At 39.8% G+C, this 21,988-nt stretch overlaps 1 protein-coding gene across 3 annotated transcripts in view; it reads left to right on the forward strand.

Annotated features, from left to right (window-relative positions):
• The window catches only part of TNKS (tankyrase), a 144,649-nt gene that overhangs the window by 59,489 nt on the left and 63,172 nt on the right, over positions 1-21,988 (forward strand). For all 3 annotated transcript variants that reach the window (XR_006167051.1, XM_042808425.1, XM_042808426.1), the window contains exons 4-5: positions 15,917-15,953; positions 16,818-16,893. Coding sequence is in view for 2 of the 3 variants with exons in the window: in XM_042808425.1 (XP_042664359.1) it covers positions 15,917-15,953; positions 16,818-16,893 (113 nt within the window). In the remaining variant the exon portion in view is untranslated. The remainder of the gene's footprint in view (positions 1-15,916; positions 15,954-16,817; positions 16,894-21,988) is intronic.

Consider the following 21,988-nt stretch of genomic DNA (forward strand, 5'->3'; position numbering starts at 1 on the left):
TAAAACATGAAAAACACATTATTTCTTCACGAAGGAGCTTGTCTTTTCTATCCATAAATTGCAGGTAGTTGTCTGTAGCAATGAAATGTCTGTAGTACTTCACAGATGAAGCATCTTTCAAGAGTGAAATTAAGATGGCGAGGTACCAGTCTAGAGTCGGTGAATGAGCCAAGGGAAGCTGAAAAACTGACTGGTGGTTGATGGCTTCCTTGTTGGCAGAAAAGCAAAGTGTTATATTCCAGAGAGAACAGCATAATTTTTCAGGTGCTGGGGAAAGACAAGCATAGAATTTTATTCTGCAAAGACTACAAGCAATGATTTGAGGCTTTTTGGAGAATGCAGGGAAGGGAACTGGTAATATAAATGTCTCAATGCATAAGGACCATTTAAAATAATTTACAAACCAAAAAAAATACTCAAAAGGTGTTTCTTTTTGCTGGGTATCTATTCTTTGAATAGAAGCTATGTACAGTCAGTACTGCATTGCACACTGCATTGAGATAAAAGGACTGACGCTATAGCTTTTTCAAGCATATATTTTGAAATGTGGTCATCAGAATATATTTTGAAATATATTTTGCCTGTTTTGTAGGGTGCAGATTTTTGAATGGCATGTTTCCTTTTCATAGTCCTGTATTTTCCCTTGGTCACCTAAGAAAAGAGCACTTCATTCTGTTCAGGGCAATCCCTTGTGTTTTGAAATGAAACCTGTATTTTCTGCTGTTTCAGTAGCATTTTCAGCACATAGCTTCATTTGATTATTTATTGTCCATAAAGCATCATGGCCCACCTTCTGTGCTCTGCAAATTGGTTTTTGCTTGCCTTTTAAGAATACAATGTTATTCTTGTCTGTCTGAGCATTGTTTTGTGTAATGGCAAGAATATTTTGGCATAGATTCAGAATTCAGTTTATTCTTTCAATTTGGGCAAGGAGGTAACACTATCCTTTCACAAGTAGCAGACACAGAGTTGCAGCATTACTATCAGCTTTGATCTGACTGCCAACTTCAACAAAATCATCACCTCTTGCTATGCTTATGTGTCTGACGTAAGCCAAGCCAGATGACGGAAGGGGCTGACGAGGCTGCCAGCTGTTCTGAGAAATAAGCCTAGTATGACTGTAGGTAGAGGAGCTTGTCCTTATAAGTGTTTTGAATACCTCTTGGATTCTCACATCTACCACTGTCAGCCCCAAGGCAGCTGCTTCCCGTGGCAAATGACTGATTCTGTGCAGAATCCCACAAGTTTCTGTACGCAGTCTACTTTTGCTTGTGGGAAGGTAACGTCAGAAGCGGCAGAAGTAACAAAAGCCAAACATGGCATGGCATCAAATCCAGGGAAATTGGCCTATTCATTTCTGAAGAGCTTTTGAATAGATTAGTGCAGAGAGATGGACTCGGTAAAATAGGCACTTTGCTTCAGGACCTCTGTACCTACCAGCAATGGAGAAGGAAGGCAGAGCCTTGTGAACCTCCCCTGTGAAGAACTGACTATATTTGTATCTACTGGGGTTTTTTAAATAAATTCCGGCCTTTACTAATGTTTTTATAAAAAACATTTCTTGTTGGTCATACTACTCATGCTATTTTATTATAGTAAGAGTAATAATAACAACAACTCTAATATACTCTGCTTAGAGGATTAAGCACCGTCACTGCTGTAGCTAAATATTGCTTTCTTTTGCAGTCAGTGACATACTCAAAGTTGTAATCACCTTGGTGTGTGTTCTGCTCCTCCCTGAATTCCTTCTGCTGACTTCACTGGAATGGTAGGGTCTTTAGTACGCTGTCCCAAGCTTGAGGCAGGGTCTAGCTGCATTGGCATCTTCATTGACATCAGCCCAGTCCAGAGCCATCTCGCTTCAGTGTGTGGTCAGTCTGAATTAACCTTCTTTGGGAAAGACTTCTTTCTGTGGCCAGACAATCTATTGCAGGAAAGGCAATTCTGTGCTGAAATGGAACAGATCATCTGGTGCTGAGAGACTGCTGCCAGTTAGCAGAACCATCCAACAACCTGGGTGTTCATTTTGCAGTTGTAGAGAAACTTAAATTTTTCTTGTTCTTATGCATTCTAAAAATATGGGGCGAAGCAGACCTGAGTGAAGAGATGTTTTCTCAGTGATATACTGTGATTATGTGTGATATACAGTGATATACAGTGATATACTGTGATTATCATATGTGATTTTGCTGGGTAGTCTCTTGTCCATTGCTTTGGAAGTGAAAGATCTATTTTTCTCTGACAGAGCACAGAAAAACTTTCATTTGAAGAGAGGTATGCAGATTATATTTAATTTTTATCAATCATAGGAAAAAAAAAAATCTTTTGTGAACAACTTTTCTAGTTTCTAGTAGATAAAAGGAAATTTTTTTTTTCTTATGTGAAAAAACCCCCAAACAACTGCCAAACCCAAAACCCATATGCTTGATGATGAAACTAGAGGGATGGAAAGAGCAAAGTAAGACACTGAAAAAAAAAAAATCAGCAGTATATTCATATATTAAATATAATACTTGTCTGAAAACGGAGAGAGTAACATTTCTGTGTTTGCATTGCAAGTCATGCTGGTCTTCCCCAAAAATCTAAAGGATAGGTATTTTAAATGATTCCTTTTCAAGTGGTGTGCTATCCTCAGGGGGCTAGATAAAAACTCTCATCAGTGTTCTAAATATTGTTGGTTTAATTACCCAGTAGATCTTGCTTTTCATGGATCTTTTTTCTCTTGAAGTTGTGTTGAGCTATACAGGGAAACCTGTTCCTGATCACTGGCAAGGAAAATGTGGCTTCATCTCAAAAATCAGCCCACTTTTGTCTGTCTGCACTACTGCAAGATGGTAGGTGAGTGTTTCTCCTCTGTAGAGCTAGCAAGTCAGAGGGAAGATAATTTATGACTTACATGCATTGTGGCTCTTACCATATGTGGCTGTACCTTCCCTTATAGAATATTTTCTCTTTGCAAAGGTTAGGAGCAGCATCTTGAAGAATGTAAGAAAAGGGGGAAGGAACAGAGGAGTGTGACTGCTGCTGCTTAGCTGCTGACCAGGAATCCCTCCCTAAAAGCACCATACTTCCAAGTATGGTTCAAGTTGTCAGAGGATGGCACCAGTTCTTAGAGGGAAATTTTCTTGTGAAGCACTGTCTGTATGCTCAAGAATGATGAGGGCTTCTGTGTCTAAGCACAGCCATCTATTTGAGCCAATAGGGTAAATAGAAAAACTCTCTTGACAAAAAACAGCGATGTACTGATGTCTTACACTGTTTGACTCCTAGATAACCCACAGCCAGGGGTCAAGACTGCTGATGTGACTGTTGCACAGAAAAAGGGAACCAAGGAACTTTTAGTACTCCCTCCCTTTGAATATTTCCTTACCTGTTGCTTTTCAGCCTTGTCCCTCATCCAAATCTAAAACCATTTTGACTGTAGTAAAGCGTGTTACACTAGACATACATGCTAGAACTATTTTAATGACACAGTATAATACAGCAAGAGCTGTTCTTTCTCTGGGAATTTGTTCTTTCTCCCTGCAGTTTTCATTGTCCAGCTCTGAAGGCAGACCCAGTTCTTTTATAAACTGTCTTTGCTCTGCTCTGCTGAGGTATGCTCAGAGGATGGCAAAAAGGAGAGTCAGCTTCAGGAAGCAAGATCTCTTGGTAATAGATCTCATCATCTGCTGCATCAGTAACCGGGCTCTAACAGAAACTGATAAGCAGGAATCCTAACCTGGTGGTGGGAAAGGTACAATATTACTTCTCCTTGATAGTATGTGCTCTCCGGAAGGAGTGGTAATACTGAATTAGCTCATGCTGAGCTAAGACACTTAGGACACAGTAGAGAACACCTGCATTAACTCATTAACTCTTGCATTGTCCTCTTTCATTTTAGGTCAAATAGAGGTTTAAAATACTGCGGTTTTGGAAGCTAAAAATGAAGTGTACCTCAGAATAACTTTGAAATAAAGCCATTGGGAAAATAAGCTGGTTTAGGACCTGCTGGTAATCCTATTACCTAATAAGAGGATCATTTAAATGTATTTTCTTGGGGATATTTAAGATCATTAATGGTTGTGATGAATGAGGAATGTAGGAATACTTTTTTGCCAATTATATTTTGAATTATTTGAGGTAAGCGGAGTCTTTAAATCTAGTGAGAATTAGTGGAAATCACTGAACAGAAAGCAGTATTTTTTCCTACTTCATGCAGAATGTAATTAAACTTTCACTGCAGGTCTGCACAGAAACCTGCAGATCTGTCGTGCAGAGGGTGCATGCAGTTTATGTATTTCCTTTCTGGCCTGCAAAGAAGAGGTAACATCTGATCTGTAAGGTGCTTTATTAATTGCAAGGTACTTTATACCCGTGACAGTGAAGTCCTGGTACTTAGTTTTCCAGTGCAATAGAAATGAAGTGCACCTGGTGTATCAACACTGTCAAGCAGGACATAGCTGGTGACTGGTTTTCATAGGCATCTTGTGTAGGGTACCGTCTGAACAGGCAGCCCTGTGTTGCGTCACATGAACCTTTCTGTGCACAAATGAAAAATTGAAGAACAAATGTTCTCCTTTGGAGGTGAAACATAATGACAGCAGTCCGGTGAACTAAAGTTCTTGTCTTTAATTAATGAGTTAGTATCTCTTTCCTCCTGTGAGACTTCTCTTTTCCTGTGGTGCTATTCTGTTTCCAGTCTTTGTAGTGAATCATATTGTTATTTAGGTCAACGAGTTATTTTTTTGAAGAAATCATATGTGGAATTTTGTTACCTGTGAGAGTTCGCTAAGGTCTTTGGGTTTGTCTATTTTGGAGAAAAGGAGGCTGAGGGTTGACCTCATTGTTCTCTGCAGCTTCCTGAGAAGGGGAAGCAGAAAGGGAGGTGCTGAGCTCTTCCTCCTGGAATCCAGTGACAGGATGCATGGTAAATGGCTCAAAGCTGCACCAGGGGATGTTTAGACTGAACATTAGAGAAGCATTTATTTACTGAGAGGGTGGTTGAACACTAGAACAGGCTTCCTGGAGAGGTGGTCGATGCCCCAAGCCTGTCAGTGTTTAAGAGGCATTTGGACAGTGCCCTTAGTAACTTGCTTTAACTTTTGGTCAGCCCTGAAGTGGTCAGGCAGTTGGACTATAGATGATCACTGTAGGTTCCTTCTAACTGAACTTATCTATTCCATCAGGCATTTAACTAGCAAAGCATTTGGAGCAATGAGGTTGATCTAAGGGACTGAAAATGTTTACAAAACTTGAGTTGTATGTAGTATTGCGCTGTTCTTTCACTGTTGGTAAATAATGTAACCCTTCACAGCTAGACCCCCTGCATATTGGCATTAGATATTATTGCTGTATTTCCATCTTGTGATCTTGTGTGCTATTCCAACAGGAGTAGCAAAAAGTACCTGAAAGTAAAAAATAAATTTTATTTTCCCCCAGTTGGTGTTTTAATAGATATTCCTTAGCAAGGACAACAGTTTCCAGATTTAGATTCTGAACCTTTTCCATAAATCCAGACTTTCTTTCCTCTTAGAACACACCCCGTCTCACATGTAGGGCATGGAGCAGCTTTTTGCCTGAGTACACAGAGACCACACCATTGCTCTGATCAGTCAAAACTTGGTCTGAGTTACTATGACTGATCACTGCTAGTGAAAATGTGTATTCAGAAAAGGCATTAAAGATAATTAAAAAAAAACAAAAAAACAAAAAAACAAAACAAAACAAAAAAACCACAAAAACAAGACAAAACAAAGGAAGCAGTTGCTTTAAAGTATGTATTCCCTATATCATAAGATCTGATGGAAAGGATGTTCCAAGTCAAACACAGCTGCTATTTACTCTGGGGTACCAGCACAAGTCTTTCATATCAATCCACATATCTTGTTTCCAGTCATGCTGCTGTCTCCTCTATCCCCCAAATTGTACCAAGCTTTTCCTTATTCTCAAACCGTCTTTTGACCCTTACTGGCAAATAAAAACCCATGAGGTAGGGAAATTTGCCCACAGCAGAGAGGTTAAATTGAGTTATATGGCTTTAATATAAGTGGAAATGCAGTTGTATTATTTTGTTACCTTCTTTTTGTTGTGGGGAAATGCATATTTTTCAAAACATTTAAACTGAACTGTTGACAGATTAGTTTCCTGTTTGGCATGACAAAATTGTTCATTATAACAAAATCTATTACCTCTGTTCTGACATTCTTTTGGTAAAGATTTACTTGCTGTACTTTGCTTAAGTGTTGCATAAACATAAGTTGACTTTTTTTTTTTCCCCTTTAATAATATCTCTACTCTTGGTAATAAAGATAATGTTGCAGCATTATTTTCTTTGAATTCCAAAATACTGCTAGGTGGTTTCACTGCTGTGTGTTTGACAGGTTTGCCCTGTATTTTCCTCCAGTTACAAAGGAGTTCCTTCCTTTTGCTCTCTACTCTGTGGTCCAGCAGACACAGGAAATGTTTTGTGTCTTTTGTCCAGGAGTTAGAGAAATGATTTAACTTGATTTGAGATCCTTCCACGGTGTGTGCTGCAGGGCAAGTGTGGCAACACACGTGCATTGTGATGAGGTGGCAGCCTCTGTTTACTCAAGCTTGTAGAGTAAGTTTAGATACATGGGGCAGCTTCAGATGTACAGAGGAAGGACTGTACTGTTCAGTAAAAAACTTTTGAAGTCAGTAAAAAAATACTTTGGCACATATGTACATTTTTTGTCTTATATTAATTTCCTATCAAGCATTAAAAATACCACTGCTTTAAATCTGTACAAATTGTTAGTACAAAATCAGTCATGTTTGCTGTATTGAAGAGAGTATAGATTTTTTTGGTTAAAATAAATGCTTCAATTTTGAATTTAGCTATAGATTTTCAGACATGGTGTCCCCAGCTTGCTAGCATGTTTTATCTACAGTGGGAAAATTGGAGAGATTGCAAAATTTATTCTGCTCATGTTCACTCCAGAGTTCTTTTCAGGGAAAGATTAGGTGATGGAGCATGATTTTGGAGCTTGCTTTTTTATACATTATAGCTTTCTTGAGGGTGTTATATATCTTTTTCTTGCTAGTTTTCTTCCATGCTTTGTGTCAATTACAGACGTTTCTGTGGTTTCTCATTAGAGAATATTCTGGGGGATAAAATAATTTCCTTGTTTGGGGAGATTGTTTGGAAAGACAGGGGAGGGAGCTGTCTTTTGGAAAGGATGCACTGCTTGGCTATTTATGCACCTCTACTGTACTTAAGTCTTTGACAAAGAGTTTCTTAGTTCTTTGTCTTCCTCTAGAAAGATTTCCTAGAAACCCCGGATGGGAAAATACATATGCAGACATATTACAGAAATGAGAAAGAAGCAGTTGCTGGAAAAATGGAATAGCACAGTTTATTCATATGGAGCATGGCCAGAGTAGTGGAAATTACAGTGGAGGTTTCTTTTTGCTGATAACTGCAATTAATATAAGAAATGAAGGGAAGAGGGAGAGCCATGGAAGTGTTACCTTTGCATTAGGGATGAAGGGGTGGGTGATGGGGAAGGCTCAACAGCTCTGGGGAAAAAAAAAAACCCACACTCAAATTTCCTTTTCCATGGGTATTTCACAAGAGATTTTATGAGTATTGAACTTCAGTGACACGATGAGCCTCAACCCCTTCAGTTTTTCCCCTCTCACCAGTGTGTTTTGAATTGCAGGTTTGGATTTTCTGCCCAGTCTCTTGAAATTCTACAATTCTCTTTCCTCTTTCAATCTCAGTCTGAAGACATGACAGATAAGAGTGGTGGTGTGTTTTCAAGAAAAGTACAGCATTCTGAAATAGCACAGTTGTATTGAGAATAATACGTTTTTCACCCTCTGAATAAAAAATTGATGTGTGCGTGGTGTTTATATGAGTAGCACGCACCAATATGAAGAAACTGAAACTACTTGTACAAGAGAATGAGTTTCAGAAGATTTGTCAGATTTATTAATTTCAGAATAAATTATATTGTAGGGTATGGTAGCATTGTTGAAGGTAAGATGATTATATGGATTACCACATGATGGGTGGCTTTAGGGTTTTTTGTTTGTTTTGTTGTTGGGCTGGGTTTTTTTTATTTTTACTTCATTATTATGGTCTTGCAGTGCAATGTGTTGTGTTCTTTCCTTGCACATTCAGGAAGATTCCTCTGACTGCTGTGATTGACTTAGCTTTATCTTTGTATCTTATGATTGAAGAGTTAAGAACTTTGTCAAAAAGGAATTTTTCATCTTCCTGCCACTGTATGGTGAAGGAAATCCGATAGCATTTTTTAACAAATAGGTCAGCACCCCTGAAAAGAGCTCCTCTGAGAAACAGAAGTATGTTATGTGCCAAGTGGAACCTTAATGGTGCTATAATTGCACATGCACCAAAGACCCATTTTTGATATACCACCTAATCCTTCTCAGTGACCAAAACCTATAATGTACGTGCAATTTATACTTAAATATGAATATGGCATTTAATAACTGCTGTATCTTATATTATGTAAGAGTATATATGTGCTTTGAGTTGATGGCTTAATAGACAAGAACCTCTCCCGTCACTTAAGACCCTAACAGAGGTTTTGCCAATCTGCACTATACAAAGCTACAGATTTTTCCAACATGATGCTTCCTGCCAGGCCTTAGAAGAGATCCAGCTTTCTGTTTCTAGGGGACTAAATCAGGAATGCTCTGGATTTGAGCTCTGTCCACCTAACTGAAAGTTATTCCAGGTGGGTTGCTGCTAGCTCAGTGGTTTGATAGAGTTGCGTCCAAAACCAAATGATGTTTGTTTATTTCTTTAATTCCCGCCCCCCTTTAAAACATGTCCGTAAATGCCCTTCATTATTAGCTGAGCCCTTTTCAATTTTATATTTCTATTACAAATGTCTAATTTGAATCCACATGCACAGTTCCTGACTCATCTTCAACAGAAGAGGCAGAATCAAGGTACCAAACCTTTCCTCCTTGGTAATACTTCCCCTTGTCTGCAGCTTGTTCTTGAAGATGTTATTTCCCGAGTTGCTTTTCTGTCACTCTTGCATATAGTAGAGTTGCTTTGGTGTTTTTTGTCTGTGATAAGAGCTTAAAATTAAGATCTTGCCATGTTCCTCTTCAAGCCTATTAGCTTATAAAATCATCCAATTTACTTATGAGAAACAGCTGAGTGGAGAAGTACAAGAGGCAAAAAGAAATTAACCCTAAGCAAGTGGGAAGTAAGGGAGTATAATAATAAAATCTGGAATTATTTTTGTTCCTTTTCCTTCTTACGTGTACTTCTTAGTTATAACAGTCTTTTCCCAAAGGATGCTACTGCAACAAATCTCTTTTGTTGCTTTGTTTTGGTTGAAAATTTTTTTTTGCTGTGTCAGGCAGTTATTCCCACAACCTTGTGCTTTTTGGATGGTAAAAATACCTTGCTCTGATTTAACCCTGTATTTTAGCCTCACCTGTTGCTTATAAGAAAAGTTAAGTGGGAAGAAGGAATTGATGAGTATTTTGAAGGTGTGATTGGACCCTTCCAAAAGCAGCCACATTGAAAATAAAATTTGAGTTTGATAGAAAAATGGTGTTTTAAGAAAACAAGAAAGAAAACAAACAGTGCACACACCTCTTCCCCACCCCACCCCCCCTAAAAAAAAACCAAACCAAAATAAGCCCCAGTAGTCTGCCACAAGCACTAAAAGCCTCCTGCTCTGATTATAACTTGAATGTTTGTTTAAATATTACTCCAAAGGTTGTAGTGGATTAAAAAGGATGGCATATGTGGATGTGTGCTCATTGCTTGCTTGTACATCTGTGAAGTCTTAGAGGGTCAGAGAAAAAGGTATATTTAAATTTATTTCTACGGTGTTTGCTTCTTTGCTAAATTCTGTCTGGATTCTGGTCCACAGATTGCTTTCTTTGTAGCAATGCCGACTCAAATGCAGAGACTCCATTTCCCCTCCCTCCTCTTTGCACCATCTTGTCCAGGCTCTTAATTCTGAGGGACCCATTTGGGTGGCCACGGACTGAGCTGGATGAAGTAACAGATCTCATGGAAAAACAAGTTCTCAGCCCTCCAGTTGCATCAGGACTCTGAGGCTGTTTTCCCAGAAACCGCATACATTCCAGTACTAGCAGGTTGGAAAGGCACCAGATACACATAAATGAGGAAAAAGGAGAGATTCTGATACCTGCTGTCTCTACTGCTGTGCCAGAGACTCCATGTCCACTGTGTTGCTGGATAATTGTGAATACTTGTTTGAAAAAAATCTGCTGGGCTGTTCACAAATACCTTGTCAATCTTTGTGTGGGATATGTATTTTCAGAAGTGGTAGTACAGGTTTTCAGAGTAGGCAGCCAGGAAACTGTAGTCTGCATGTGGTTGAAGTCCAATGTAGAGCTGCCATGGTTTCTAATGGAGGGAGATTTCACCCCTCTCTTCCAGTGCTGCTAGGCCTGCAGCTGCCAAGAAAGAAACGAGAGGGCCTGAAGAGATCACCACCTGGAAAGTTAATGAATCGAGCACAGTGGGACCAAGCAGTGGCACACATTGCCCAGAGGGGTTGTGGAGTCTCCATCAATGGAGAGATTCAAAAGCCTCCTGGACACAGTCCTGGCCAGGCTGCTCTAGGTGGCCTTACTTGAGTTGGAAGGGTTGGATGAGAGGACCTCCAGAGGTCTCTTCAACCTCAGCCTTTCTGTGATATTCATAAATCTTTTCTCCCCAGCCTGTAGCCACAGTTAGTTGCACATTCATCAGGCACGTGTCCTTTTGTCATGTATCTCAGAAGCAGGGTGCCGTTGGCTAGTGTAAAATTTTTCACTGTTTCGGTAGTCTGGGAAGTTAAATTTGTAACTGTGATTCTATATGATGTGCAACTTGTTCATCCTCTTTAGTTTTTCAGTTTGGTTTAAAATATTTTCATCCATTTTTTCCCCATTATTTTCTGCAGTTATGTTGAATAATAATGGCTTGGTTTAATCAGTGTCACATTAATTTTTAGAGAATTGCCCTTACTATGGAAAACTGACACATGGTAGTACGATAATGCAAAACCTGCTTTATTTGGGTTGACATTTTGGTTCCAGCTAGTTTCTTTACTAGCTGACATGGGAGGCTGGAGGGGAGAGAGAGAGTGCAATTCACCTTGTTTCTTAGTGTATATGCATTGGGAAAGCACTGTTGGTTTATGCCATGCATTCAGTATTCGGCTTGCAGTATTCAGATGAAATTTAAGCACTTTTGGGAGAGAGAGAAATAAGGTTATTTCTCTGTAAAGTACACTGTAGGATTGATTCATTATATTATTCTTTTTCTTTCAGAATTTGGGATTTTTTTATTTTGTCTCAAACACGTGTATATGATGGTCATGTTTTACAGACTCATTTAGTAAGTTTAAAACGTAAAGGTTGCTTGTAAATTAAAGCTAGAAGTGGATTGAATATTCCTTGTAACTCTTTAGTAATGGAAATGATTTATGCTACACTTAGATTTTTAGCATGACACAGTATAGGACCACATAATCATGTGGCACCAATAACCACAAAAATAGGAAGATGGCACCCTGAAGATGGGAAGCAGGAAGAGTAGGCTGATGGTAGAGGAGGACTCGTGGAGACTGGCTGGAACAGGCTGGTTGTGCTTTTCTGGCTGCAGCTTTTATCATTAAGCTGGAAAGCACAAATGAAAGGAGTACATTAGGAGCCCATAAAGATTTCAGCCTGTCACTGTTGGTGCATGCCTGTCTTTTATTTGTCCAAATACAGTGTTCTGAATATGTCCGTGTATGTCTGTAGCTCAGTACTTCACTCTTCTTCCCATTTCTTTCATCTGCTGCAGTTGGATTCAAAGTGGCTGCTGATCAGCATGTCGTCTCGGTGCAAGGCAAGGTCTCCTGTCTTTCACTGAGATCTCCATTGAGCTTCCAGCTACTGATCTGCTTAACCGCCGGGTGCAAGCGGCCACTGATGTCTGATAGCTAATAAGGCTTTGCTCCTAATCAGCTGCTGCAGAATGCAGCTAGGGCCAGGTACAGCAGTGGCTGCATAGCATGCCGAGCCATGGGCAGTGTAGTTCACAGCAGCTGATCAGAGGTCTTGGAAGTAACCGGTTTTCTCCTGGGAGGGGACAGAGATAGGGCTAGTTAGCTGCCTAGTGGTAGCTGTGTTTTGAAACACTGATTATCTGTGGTTACCAGTGGTGACCTTCTAGTTCCAGCATAAATGAAGCAGCAGTGGTGTGATGTGGAACTGGGAGCAAGTAGAGAACTTCATGGTTTAAAGGATTCTGAGTGAGCTGTAGTCAGTGAACTTGATCAGATGCAGTGAACCCCAGACACCGAGCAGTTTCTGCTTACCTACCAGCTTTTGTTTGACAAGATAGGAACAAGGACACTGCTTTGATATAGTGTGCTCTGCTCCCCATTTCACACCCTTTCTGTCCTCACCTTCAGAAATTCCCAGGCTGACTGTCTCTGGGCTTCCCAGTGTACGGAAGTGAGCGAGTCCAGTGCTCTCCTTGTGGGCTGCCAGGCCAAGAAGCAGCAGCCATTCTCGGCTGTCGCTCTGGGTGCTCCTGTACGGAGCAGGGAGGCATGCCTGGCAAGCTCTCACCCACCTAATGTGGCAGGATGTGTCTGGTGGTGGGGCCATGTGTTGCTTGGGCTTGCCGTGAGACAGAGAGAGGACAGGGTGAACTGAGATCTGGCGGAATGTCCAGAGAGCAAATAGATGGAAGTTGTTTGCAGCCTTGTATTTCAGTTTTGCTCTTCTGTGGCAAGGTCTAACAACATTAACTTTCACACGTCTGGCCGACAAGGTTTGTGCTACCCAAAATACTGCTGCCAAAAATGCTTTGTATTGACGCGGTGGTTGGATGTTTTTCTCTCAAAGCTAGCACCTGCTAAGAGATTTGGAAGAGTAATTCAGGCTGTTACCTGCACTTTGTTCTGCAGATGCCCTTTTGCAAAACTATAAATCCTAACCTGCCCAAGGGAGCTTTTTAAGTGATGTTATTAACTTAGTTCAAGTCAAATAGTTTGACATTCTTTGAACAGAAGTATTATATGAAGTTGATGGTCTGTATTCCTGTACTTCAGCTCAGAACTTGAAATTCGTCTCTGCCACAAGCACGCATGGTTTATTTTCAACTGCTTTGCAAATGAATATTTTATTAGGTAGCTGTGGCCAAATGCTGCAGGATGGCCTGTGATACGCTTCGTAGCCAAGCGGCTTTAGCTGTATTGGCAGAGCCCTCTGGTGGGAAGGCAGCCTGCGCCAGCCGCGGCCGGGCCTGCGGGCAGTGCCACCCGCTTCTCCCAAATGCCGTCAGGCGGCCCACGGGGGCTCGGGGGCATCCCACCGGCTGTGGGCTCGGGTGGCCAAGGGGTTCTCCTTCGTCCCGCTCTTAGCCGGGAGAGCAGAGCCCTGTGGAGCACACTTGGCCTTTCTTAGCAAACTGGATGGTGGACTGTAAGGGCATGATAATTTTAGGTGTTGCTTTGCAAAATATGATGGCTCTTTGAGAGCAACAAAGTTAGCCAATTACAAGATAATATTTTCCTAATTCATATCACTGTGGGAGAGCTGTCACAAATTTCAAGAATTACTTGTATCAATTTCAACAGTATCTGTTATATACCTTTTTTTTAAAGTACTACTTGGTAAAAGCAACTGATTTACTTGGGTATACAGTGGGACATTTCTAAATCAAGAGCCTTCCATTTCTGTTGGTCAGTAATGCTTTTGCTAATCAAGGTACTTGAGGAAAGGGCTTTGTGTTTTTGAAAGTACCAACCTACTGAGCATGAAGGAAAAATGTTATTACACTTGTCTAACCTAATAGTATTCTAAAGCCTGGTTAGGACCGCTAGATGCACTGCCAAACCAGAATGTGAAAACAGGTCTTTTAATCTGATTAGGCCCCTAAAGTATTGATATAATACAGACCAATAACTCTCCTCCAGGAAATCCAGCTGTTTGAGATTGTTGCACAAGTACTGCAGTCATAATAAAGTGTCTTTTTTTTTTTTTTTTTTTTCCTTTCTCGAATGCTGGCCAGAGCTTTTCACTCACCATTGATTCGAAACACTCACAACTGTGCCTAGTATTTTATCTTCATTAAAATAAAAAAAGAGGAACATGTACCATGGCTTGAAAAGGCAATTGCCTGTGGTGGGCAGGAACCTCCTCTGAAGTTGAAGAGTGGCAGCAAGACACAAGCAATCATATTTTTGTGTAATTTTACTTGTTTCGTGATGAAGTTTTCATTAAGACATATGTACAGATTCTTCCAAAAGCTAAATTAACCTTCATGCCCTCTACTTGAAATGCCAATTTCAGTTCTGCACCTTTGTGTTGAACTCATTTGCTCCATCGCTGGGGTTCAGCAGCACAGAACCACTCTGTTGAGAGACCGGTCATGCAAGAGGCAGTCACATGGTGGAACTCCTTGCTGCAGGTGGTTGCGAATTCCTAAAGCTGAATGTGTTTCAGAAAACAATGAAGCATACTTGTGAAAATACAATTCACCTGTATGGTGAGATGCAGATACTGCTTTTGTCTGAGAATTCCTTAGCTGCAGCCAGGGGGATGGGGTGGGAGATGCATGGCTGTGTGTGCTCTCCCTCTTCCTCCTTACCCTTGGGTGAAGGCAGGGTGCTGGACCAGACAGGGCTCCTTAAGCCCTGGAGGGGGCTGAGGATCCCCCTCTGCTGATAACTGGAGGAGCCATAATGAGGGGAGTACTGAGCTGTTTGTGATGGATGAGGACTCTAGCCCTCCTCCCACAGCCGACAGAAGTTCTTTGTTGAGGGATATTGCTTCTGAGGGAGCCCTCCAGGTTACCTGCAGTCAGATCTGACATCCCTCAAGGCCAGATGGCTTTCCTCACCTGCAATGAGTTTCACAGGAGGCATATTACAAATACACATAGGAGGAAGCACAAAGGTTTTTTCTTCTTTCAGGACAGCTTCGTCTTCCTGGTTTTCCTATAGCATTGTGGTTATAGGCTTTAATTCTCTGGCAAGTGGTATACGGTATGTTTTTCAAGCCCTGCATCTTTTGGCTCTTAGGATGCTCTCTGCTCCATGACTCTATAAAGCTGCTGAAAAGCTGTTTTTCTAATTTCCGAATTGAAATCCCTTACATTTCTATTGTAACAGTGTCATCATGATTCAGCTTTGTAGAATACCATCCTACTTCCACAGGTCATCTTGTTCCATGTTCTTTTTAAGATAGTCACATGCAGTTTTAATCCTGGGATGCAACAGCCTTCCCGAGTTGTCTGTTGTAACTCAGAATTTCAAATATAAATGTTGCTTTAACATTACTCATGGTTATCTCTAATCTCATAGTTTTGTAACAAAATCTCTTGAAGAGTTCGTGCTCTTTTGTCTGTGCTTTTTATTTCAAATGCGTATTTTCTTGGAAGGTGGCTGATGATATAATATTTGGAATTTTTAAAATAAGCACTGTTCTTCTGAAGAAGTCGGTGGAGATTAATATTACTGTTCAAATAGGCAGGTGAGAGCTTTGGAGATTGCTAATTTGTACCTTTTAAAAAGCCGCACTGCCTCGCTTTTGTCTCGGAATTTATTATGCTTCCCAAGTATAATGTGACATACTGAATAGGGCAGGGGGTGGGGACATTGTCTTCAGCTGACATGCTGTTATCAGCGGGACTGTGTTTCTGGACACAAGATTTCACAGTCATTGGTCGTCCGAAGAAAGCCTTTCCATCTGAGGATTGGACAAGAAGATGCGTCAATTTGCTGCCCGTCTCCAAGGTACTGGTGATGCTGCCTCCACAAGCTGGCTAACGTCACAGCTCCATCACCCAGCGGGGTGTGGGCTTTTTTCTCCTCTTCTCTGTTTTAATTCTGTATTTGCTTCCTACTGCATTTCTTAATCTGTCTTCTGCCAAATGCTAACAGCATGATATTTTGCAATCATTTAGGTGAATACAAGAAGGACGAACTCCTGGAAGCTGCTAGGTGAGTGCCACTTAGAATATAAAGCATATTTTGGGGGTGGAAGCTGGAGAGGAAAAGGGATTTTTAAAACAGTAATGTTTTGTCATTTTCCTCTCCATGAAATGATAAAAACAAACCACTTCATTAGCATAAATCTCTTCAGACTTTACAGTCTGGTACAAATGGAAAAGCCTGTTTATGTAATTGAAATCCCCCCACTATGGTGGTTATAAGGTTAATATCGAGTTTTTGCTTTAAGCTGCTTAAATCCTCTATCGTTTTGTGAGTGTTCTTTTTAGAGACAATTTAAATATTGGAATTTTTCTTTTGTTTTTTACTGCTACCTTAAGATAGATTTTGAAAATAGGCTTTATCAGACTAGAGCATAAAGAAGCCTATACAAAAGGTATAAAGTTCACTTGTATATTCCAACGGTGCTTTCATCCTTCCGACAGCACAAGATCATTTTATATAGACCGTTAACCCTTCTAAAAAATTTCTGGATATTGGTGTGTAGTTGTTTCAGATGTTATGGGCCATATGCTATGAAAATATATTTAATTCAGAACATTTAATTCAGTAAATGGCTTTCAGAAGATCTGTAAAATTAGATAAAGGAAATATCAGGTGAGGTTAAGGAGAGAAATTAAGAGGTGTTTTTGCATGATCTTTTGTAATACACTTAACTGCAAATTTAATATTCTTTTCCGTATTTACCCTTGGTTTTGAAATGTTCAGAAGATCCTTCAGCCATCTGACATTCTCCCCGGCAGAGTGCAAATTTCAATATACTATACTTTGATATCCGGCTCCTTAGCAAATGTTTTGGAAAGATCTCTGTCTTTTTTCCCCCCCTTTCCATAATCCTCTTTTCTTAATTTACAGGAGTGGTAATGAAGAAAAACTGATGGCCTTATTGACTCCTTTAAATGTGAACTGCCATGCAAGTGATGGACGTAAGGTAAGTTAATACCTGCTTTATGTTTCAGTTATTCAAGAAAGGCCAATTTAACCATGCTGGGAAGCATAGATGTATAAACCAAGAGAGTGTACAGGGGAAAAACCCATGATGTCTTTTCACCATAAAATTAAATGCTGTTGTACTTGATGCTGGCAGTTGTGACAGATCAACAGTCAGTGGACGTAGATTTTGTATGTGTCTTTTCTTTTAAATGTCAGACCCTGGCGTACATGTAAAGTGAAACCTTGAGAGCTTTTATAAGAAAAACAAAATGTGCTGTTGCAGATGAATAAAATAACTAAGGAAGGAAAGTTGTTATTTGTATTTGAACATTGTCTGGGTGAGGTGGTTGGTATTCGGCTTAGCTCCTAATACCCTGTTCACATACACTGGCACTGTATTGATATGCTTAACACCTTCTGCATTTTCTTAAATTTGACATTATTGTTTTGACTTTCTCTGGCAGGGATGTTTCAATGAGTTAAATTAAGGATTAGACTGAAACTGGAGGAGGGAAGAACATACGGAGTGAGAAGTAGATCCTATGATTTTTGATGTCTTAGACATCAAGATGATGGTCTGTCTAGACTGTTTGATTTACAAATCTTGGTTATTTTTATTTTTTTCTTCTACTGTGTACCAGAATGTTCTTAATCTGCATCTCTTAAAAATGTCTCTCACATGTAACAGTACGTCTCACTCTTGGAGAGAAAAGCATGGGAGTATTTTCCTTTATAGGTTTCTTTATTTCTGGTGGAATGTGTTGCAGCATAGTATAAACCTCTGCCCATTCTGGAGCTGTTGTGGAACAGCGCTGTTGGACTGAAATCAGTGAAGATAGGCCATTTTACATTGCCTTTTTACTAAGAAGATATGTTGTTGCTGATTATAAAAATATGTAGCTCCATTGTGAAATTATTCCTATTTTTAATACACATTTTTAAATGTTTTCTTGGTTGTAATGCCTATGATAGCTACTATGTGAAAGAAAACCCAGCTGGTTCTTTGCTTGTTTTCATTTATCACTGATTGAAAGTTTATGAATCTTCCATGTTTTTAAAACAATTAATTTTATGATCTGAGAACAGGCAAATGAACAAGGGCTTTATTCAGCTCAGCTGTGTCAGAACTGATGAAAGACTCCCCATATTTTAAGATTAAACATATTGCTCATAGTTCTTAATTTCTGTTTTCTTTTTTTAAGATTTTACCATTCAAATGAGATTGTATTTGGGTATTCATAGTGCACTGCGTTGTTATAATTAAGCATGGTGGTATACAGCAGTGAACTACTGGGTAGTTGAGTCCTCATCACTACTGATTTAAGACCAAAGGCAGAGTTGTGATTTCTGTCAATATGGAGAGGAATAAGCCCTTGCAGATATGTTATCTAGAATATTTATCACTCAAAAAGAAAGGAACGTTTAAAATTCGTATTAAGTTAGCAGAAAATATTTATGTAATATTGCAGCCTCTGAATTAGTTTGAAAATTTATGTCCAGAGCTCTGAAAGCATATTACAGTTAAAGCTAATCAGTGTGGACACTTTGATAATTTGTTTGTGTGTTTTGGTTGTTGGTAAATGCACTGGTTATTAAAACTCCTTTTAAAATAGCTTGCCACTGGTATTAATTAGCTTTTTTTAATGATGTCTACCAGACCTATTTTTTTGCCCCACCATATGTGTACAGACTGTTTAAGGTGCAGTAATTTTCTGTAGCAAGTGTGCTATGTAACTGTTAAGCATTTCATTTGTAAGGCAACGCTTTCAGATCCTGTACTAGTGCGAGATCACTTGGGGTTTAATCATTCTAAGCTGTGCTGCAAATTAAGTGAACTTCTCAGCCTGCAGCACAGCATTCTTGTAAATGAAAGTCTTTGCTGGTGTAGCCGCCTCCAATTGACCTATGCTGATTTACACTAGCTGAGAATTTGTCCATTTTATACATTTTTTTTTGCATTCCTTGATGCTTTTTGTAGTTATTTTTTACAGATCCCTTGAGTTTGCAAGCCTCAAACATATCACAGTGTAAGGCCACAGGCTTAAGGCAGCTGTCGGGGCCAGGAAGTGCAGGTTCTGCCCGAGATTCTCAGCATCGCGCTTACTCTGCAGTACAGACATATCCGCAAACTCTTGTGTATGCATTTCTCCAGTTTGTGCATTCCTCAGCTTTGCACATTTCTGAGATGGCCAGCCCTACTCTGATAAGGGAAACATTTAGCTTTGTAAGTGAGGAAATTGAGACCCAGTGCTGAATGGGTGATAATTTTTTTTTTGTTTAGCAGGTGGTTTTCTCATATTTTGGGGTGTGACTTTCCAGAAGTTGTCATCTAACACCCAGTGCACTAGTACTGAATAGCAGAATAGTCTGGATATTGTTAAAACCAATATTGCTTACTTCATTGCTATATGCAGTTTACCTTTCTTCCCCCCCCACCCCTTCTCCTGTGGATCTCTTCTGTGTCCCATACGTGCTAACATCTGGAGTTCCTGGATTTCCCAAACACTCTATCTGCTATGAGGTTGTGTTTCATAGAATGGATAAAAGGGGTGAAAAACTCTGACAGTAGCTCACTAGCTTGAAACTAGCTCAGATTGGAAATAACAAAGACTTACTGCATTCTGTGTGCTGCTTGCAGCCTTTCTGAAAATCATTGATAGCCAGAGTCTGATTTCTACTGGACGGGAGTCCATGCTGCTGGAACGGTTATAGCTGGTGCTGATAACCATCATTCTGTCTGTTTATTTAGCACAGAGGTCAAAGACTGAATAGGAGTGAAAACTGAACTTGCTGCTTCACCTACAAGTCGCAGTTTATATTATGAGCATTGTAGAAATGTTAACATTACTGAAGCTCTTCAGCTGTTCCCTGAAGAGGGAATTCATTCCCTGTTACTACTTTTGCAGTTAGTTTCTGGAGTGAAAAATGAAGGAGTATGTGCAAAAGAAAGCAATTTTATATATCAGCTAAAGTGTTCCTGCAAACCAAGGATCTAGGTAATTCATGGAGTTTTGTTTTAATGACCAAGGAAAATCAACGATAATATCTCAGAAACAACTGTTTCATTGAGCTAGGGTAGTGGTTGATTCTTGAGTAAGTATTGGTTTATGTGCCTGTTGAACATATATGAGGGCAAAATAACAGTGCACAAGTGCAGAGCCATAAGGTACAGTGTATGCAAATGAGTGTTACGCAAGGGTAAAACTTCACAATAACTGTTGTGGGGTTTTTTTTTTAAATGGTCTATTTGTTTGCTTTTTAAAAAACAATGCCTGAGATGAAATATAATAGTTATTTTTCATGCTATTTAGTCTTGTTTTGATTTTTTTTTTTTTTTTAACAGGATTCCTATCTGCTTCTGGGAGCTAAAGCTGTATTATTATGAGCGCTGGATTTCTGACTTGTTACAACAGTCACAGTTTACCTAATCCAGTACTTAGTGGCAAGATACAAATTTAAAATAGAATGTATCATGGTTGCAGGTTGAGTTGAAGCCATCTCTTAGCATTCTCATTTCCTTTGGAAAGCTGTTCTGGACACTTGAAAGGCATTTCAGGAAGAAATTGATGTTGCCTCCGTTTTTAAAATACAGAAGTATCTGAGCTAATAAGGAAGCATTGTTTTTAGCAATTCAGATGAAAACTCTTCTATACAAGTTTGACTTTACACATCACTTCTTGACAGCTTTCCAAAGTGAACTGCAACCAGCTGACCTGGTAGCTATTAGCAATAGGAGGTTGGATTTTTGTTTTGAAGTTGAATTTTTAGTGGTATATAATATCCTGCTTCTGTACTACATTATGCATGCTCACATCATGCCAGCACCAAAATACTCAGGTGTCAGTTGAATAAAACCTTCTCTTCGTGCAAAGGAACCCTACTCCTCTTGTCAGGAGTTACTCAAAAAACAGTTGGTTTTAATCCTTTTCTCAAAGTTCATCTCTTTCAAATTAATACAAATATCAGATTTTGAGCTCTTTGGAGCACAGAACAATTATTTTTCTGTAAAATAAAGCGTATGCTTCATATTTTGAAAGTATAGTTTCCATTGATCTATTGCATCTGTTTTGTATTTTACATTTTGTATGAACTATATGAAAAACAGAGAATACCATGGCATTACCTGTGAACAGCTTGATCTCAGGTATTTGTTCAATGTGAGACAGGAATTACTTAACCAGAGGCAGCACAGGATGCAATTCTTCCACAGCTACATTGTTTTCCTTCCTGCACCTTCCCTCCCTGCCTCACTCCTTAGAAACTAGAAATGTAGAAATTGCTGCAACAAGTGAACCAGGAAGTCCACAAACAATGCACCTCCGTTCTTTCCCAGCGTGGGACCATCCAACACTGTGGATGAGGCAGTGATCCCATGGAAAGCAATAATAGGCAATTACTTGTTAAAAGGCCATTTCTAGTGTGCATGTGGCCTTACTTAGTTTTATTTCGCTATAGTCTTCTGGCTCCTAGTGCCCCTTTCTTTGTTTACTCCCAGTTTTCAGTCTTTAACAGCTCCTGATACCAGTCCTTAATACTTGGTATTATGCCTCTCCAATGCCTTTGTTGTTATGTCTTTCCAAACCAGATGTAAACAACCCTGGATCTAGAAGACTAGTAGCAGGCCTTCACATTAAACTTTGTGAGTCACAGGAGATGTACTTGCCTCTTGGGTTTGACTGAGGCTTTCTTCAGCCCATTCCTTCCTGCCATACAGATGTTATTTTTTCTTGCACGTGGCATCATCCAGGTTCATGAATGCAGGGTACAGATGTAAGAAATCCAACTCCGAGAGGGTCTGCAGTACGGTGCTGCGTACCAGCATCCTTGGCCTGAAGCAACCACTGCCCAAAATCTTGCATGTGTGAGTTTTGTGGAGAGGACAGAGTGCCCCTCAGATCCTGCTATGGGACGTGTCTGATACCAAGTAATGTTCTGTTGGATGGGGTTGCAGATCCCTTCTCTTGCTTCCTCCGCTTCTTTCTATTGAGAGAGCAGCCTTGATCAGGCTGTAAACAAAGGGCTGATAAATAGAAATTGAATTCTAACAAGATAGGGTGAGTTATATCTTCTCTTGCCAGGGAGTCTCCAATTTG

Source organism: Tyto alba, unplaced genomic scaffold (genome assembly GCF_018691265.1).
Source record: "Tyto alba isolate M040663 unplaced genomic scaffold, T.alba_DEE_v4.0 Super-Scaffold_6, whole genome shotgun sequence".
Lineage (NCBI taxonomy): Eukaryota > Metazoa > Chordata > Aves > Strigiformes > Tytonidae > Tyto > Tyto alba.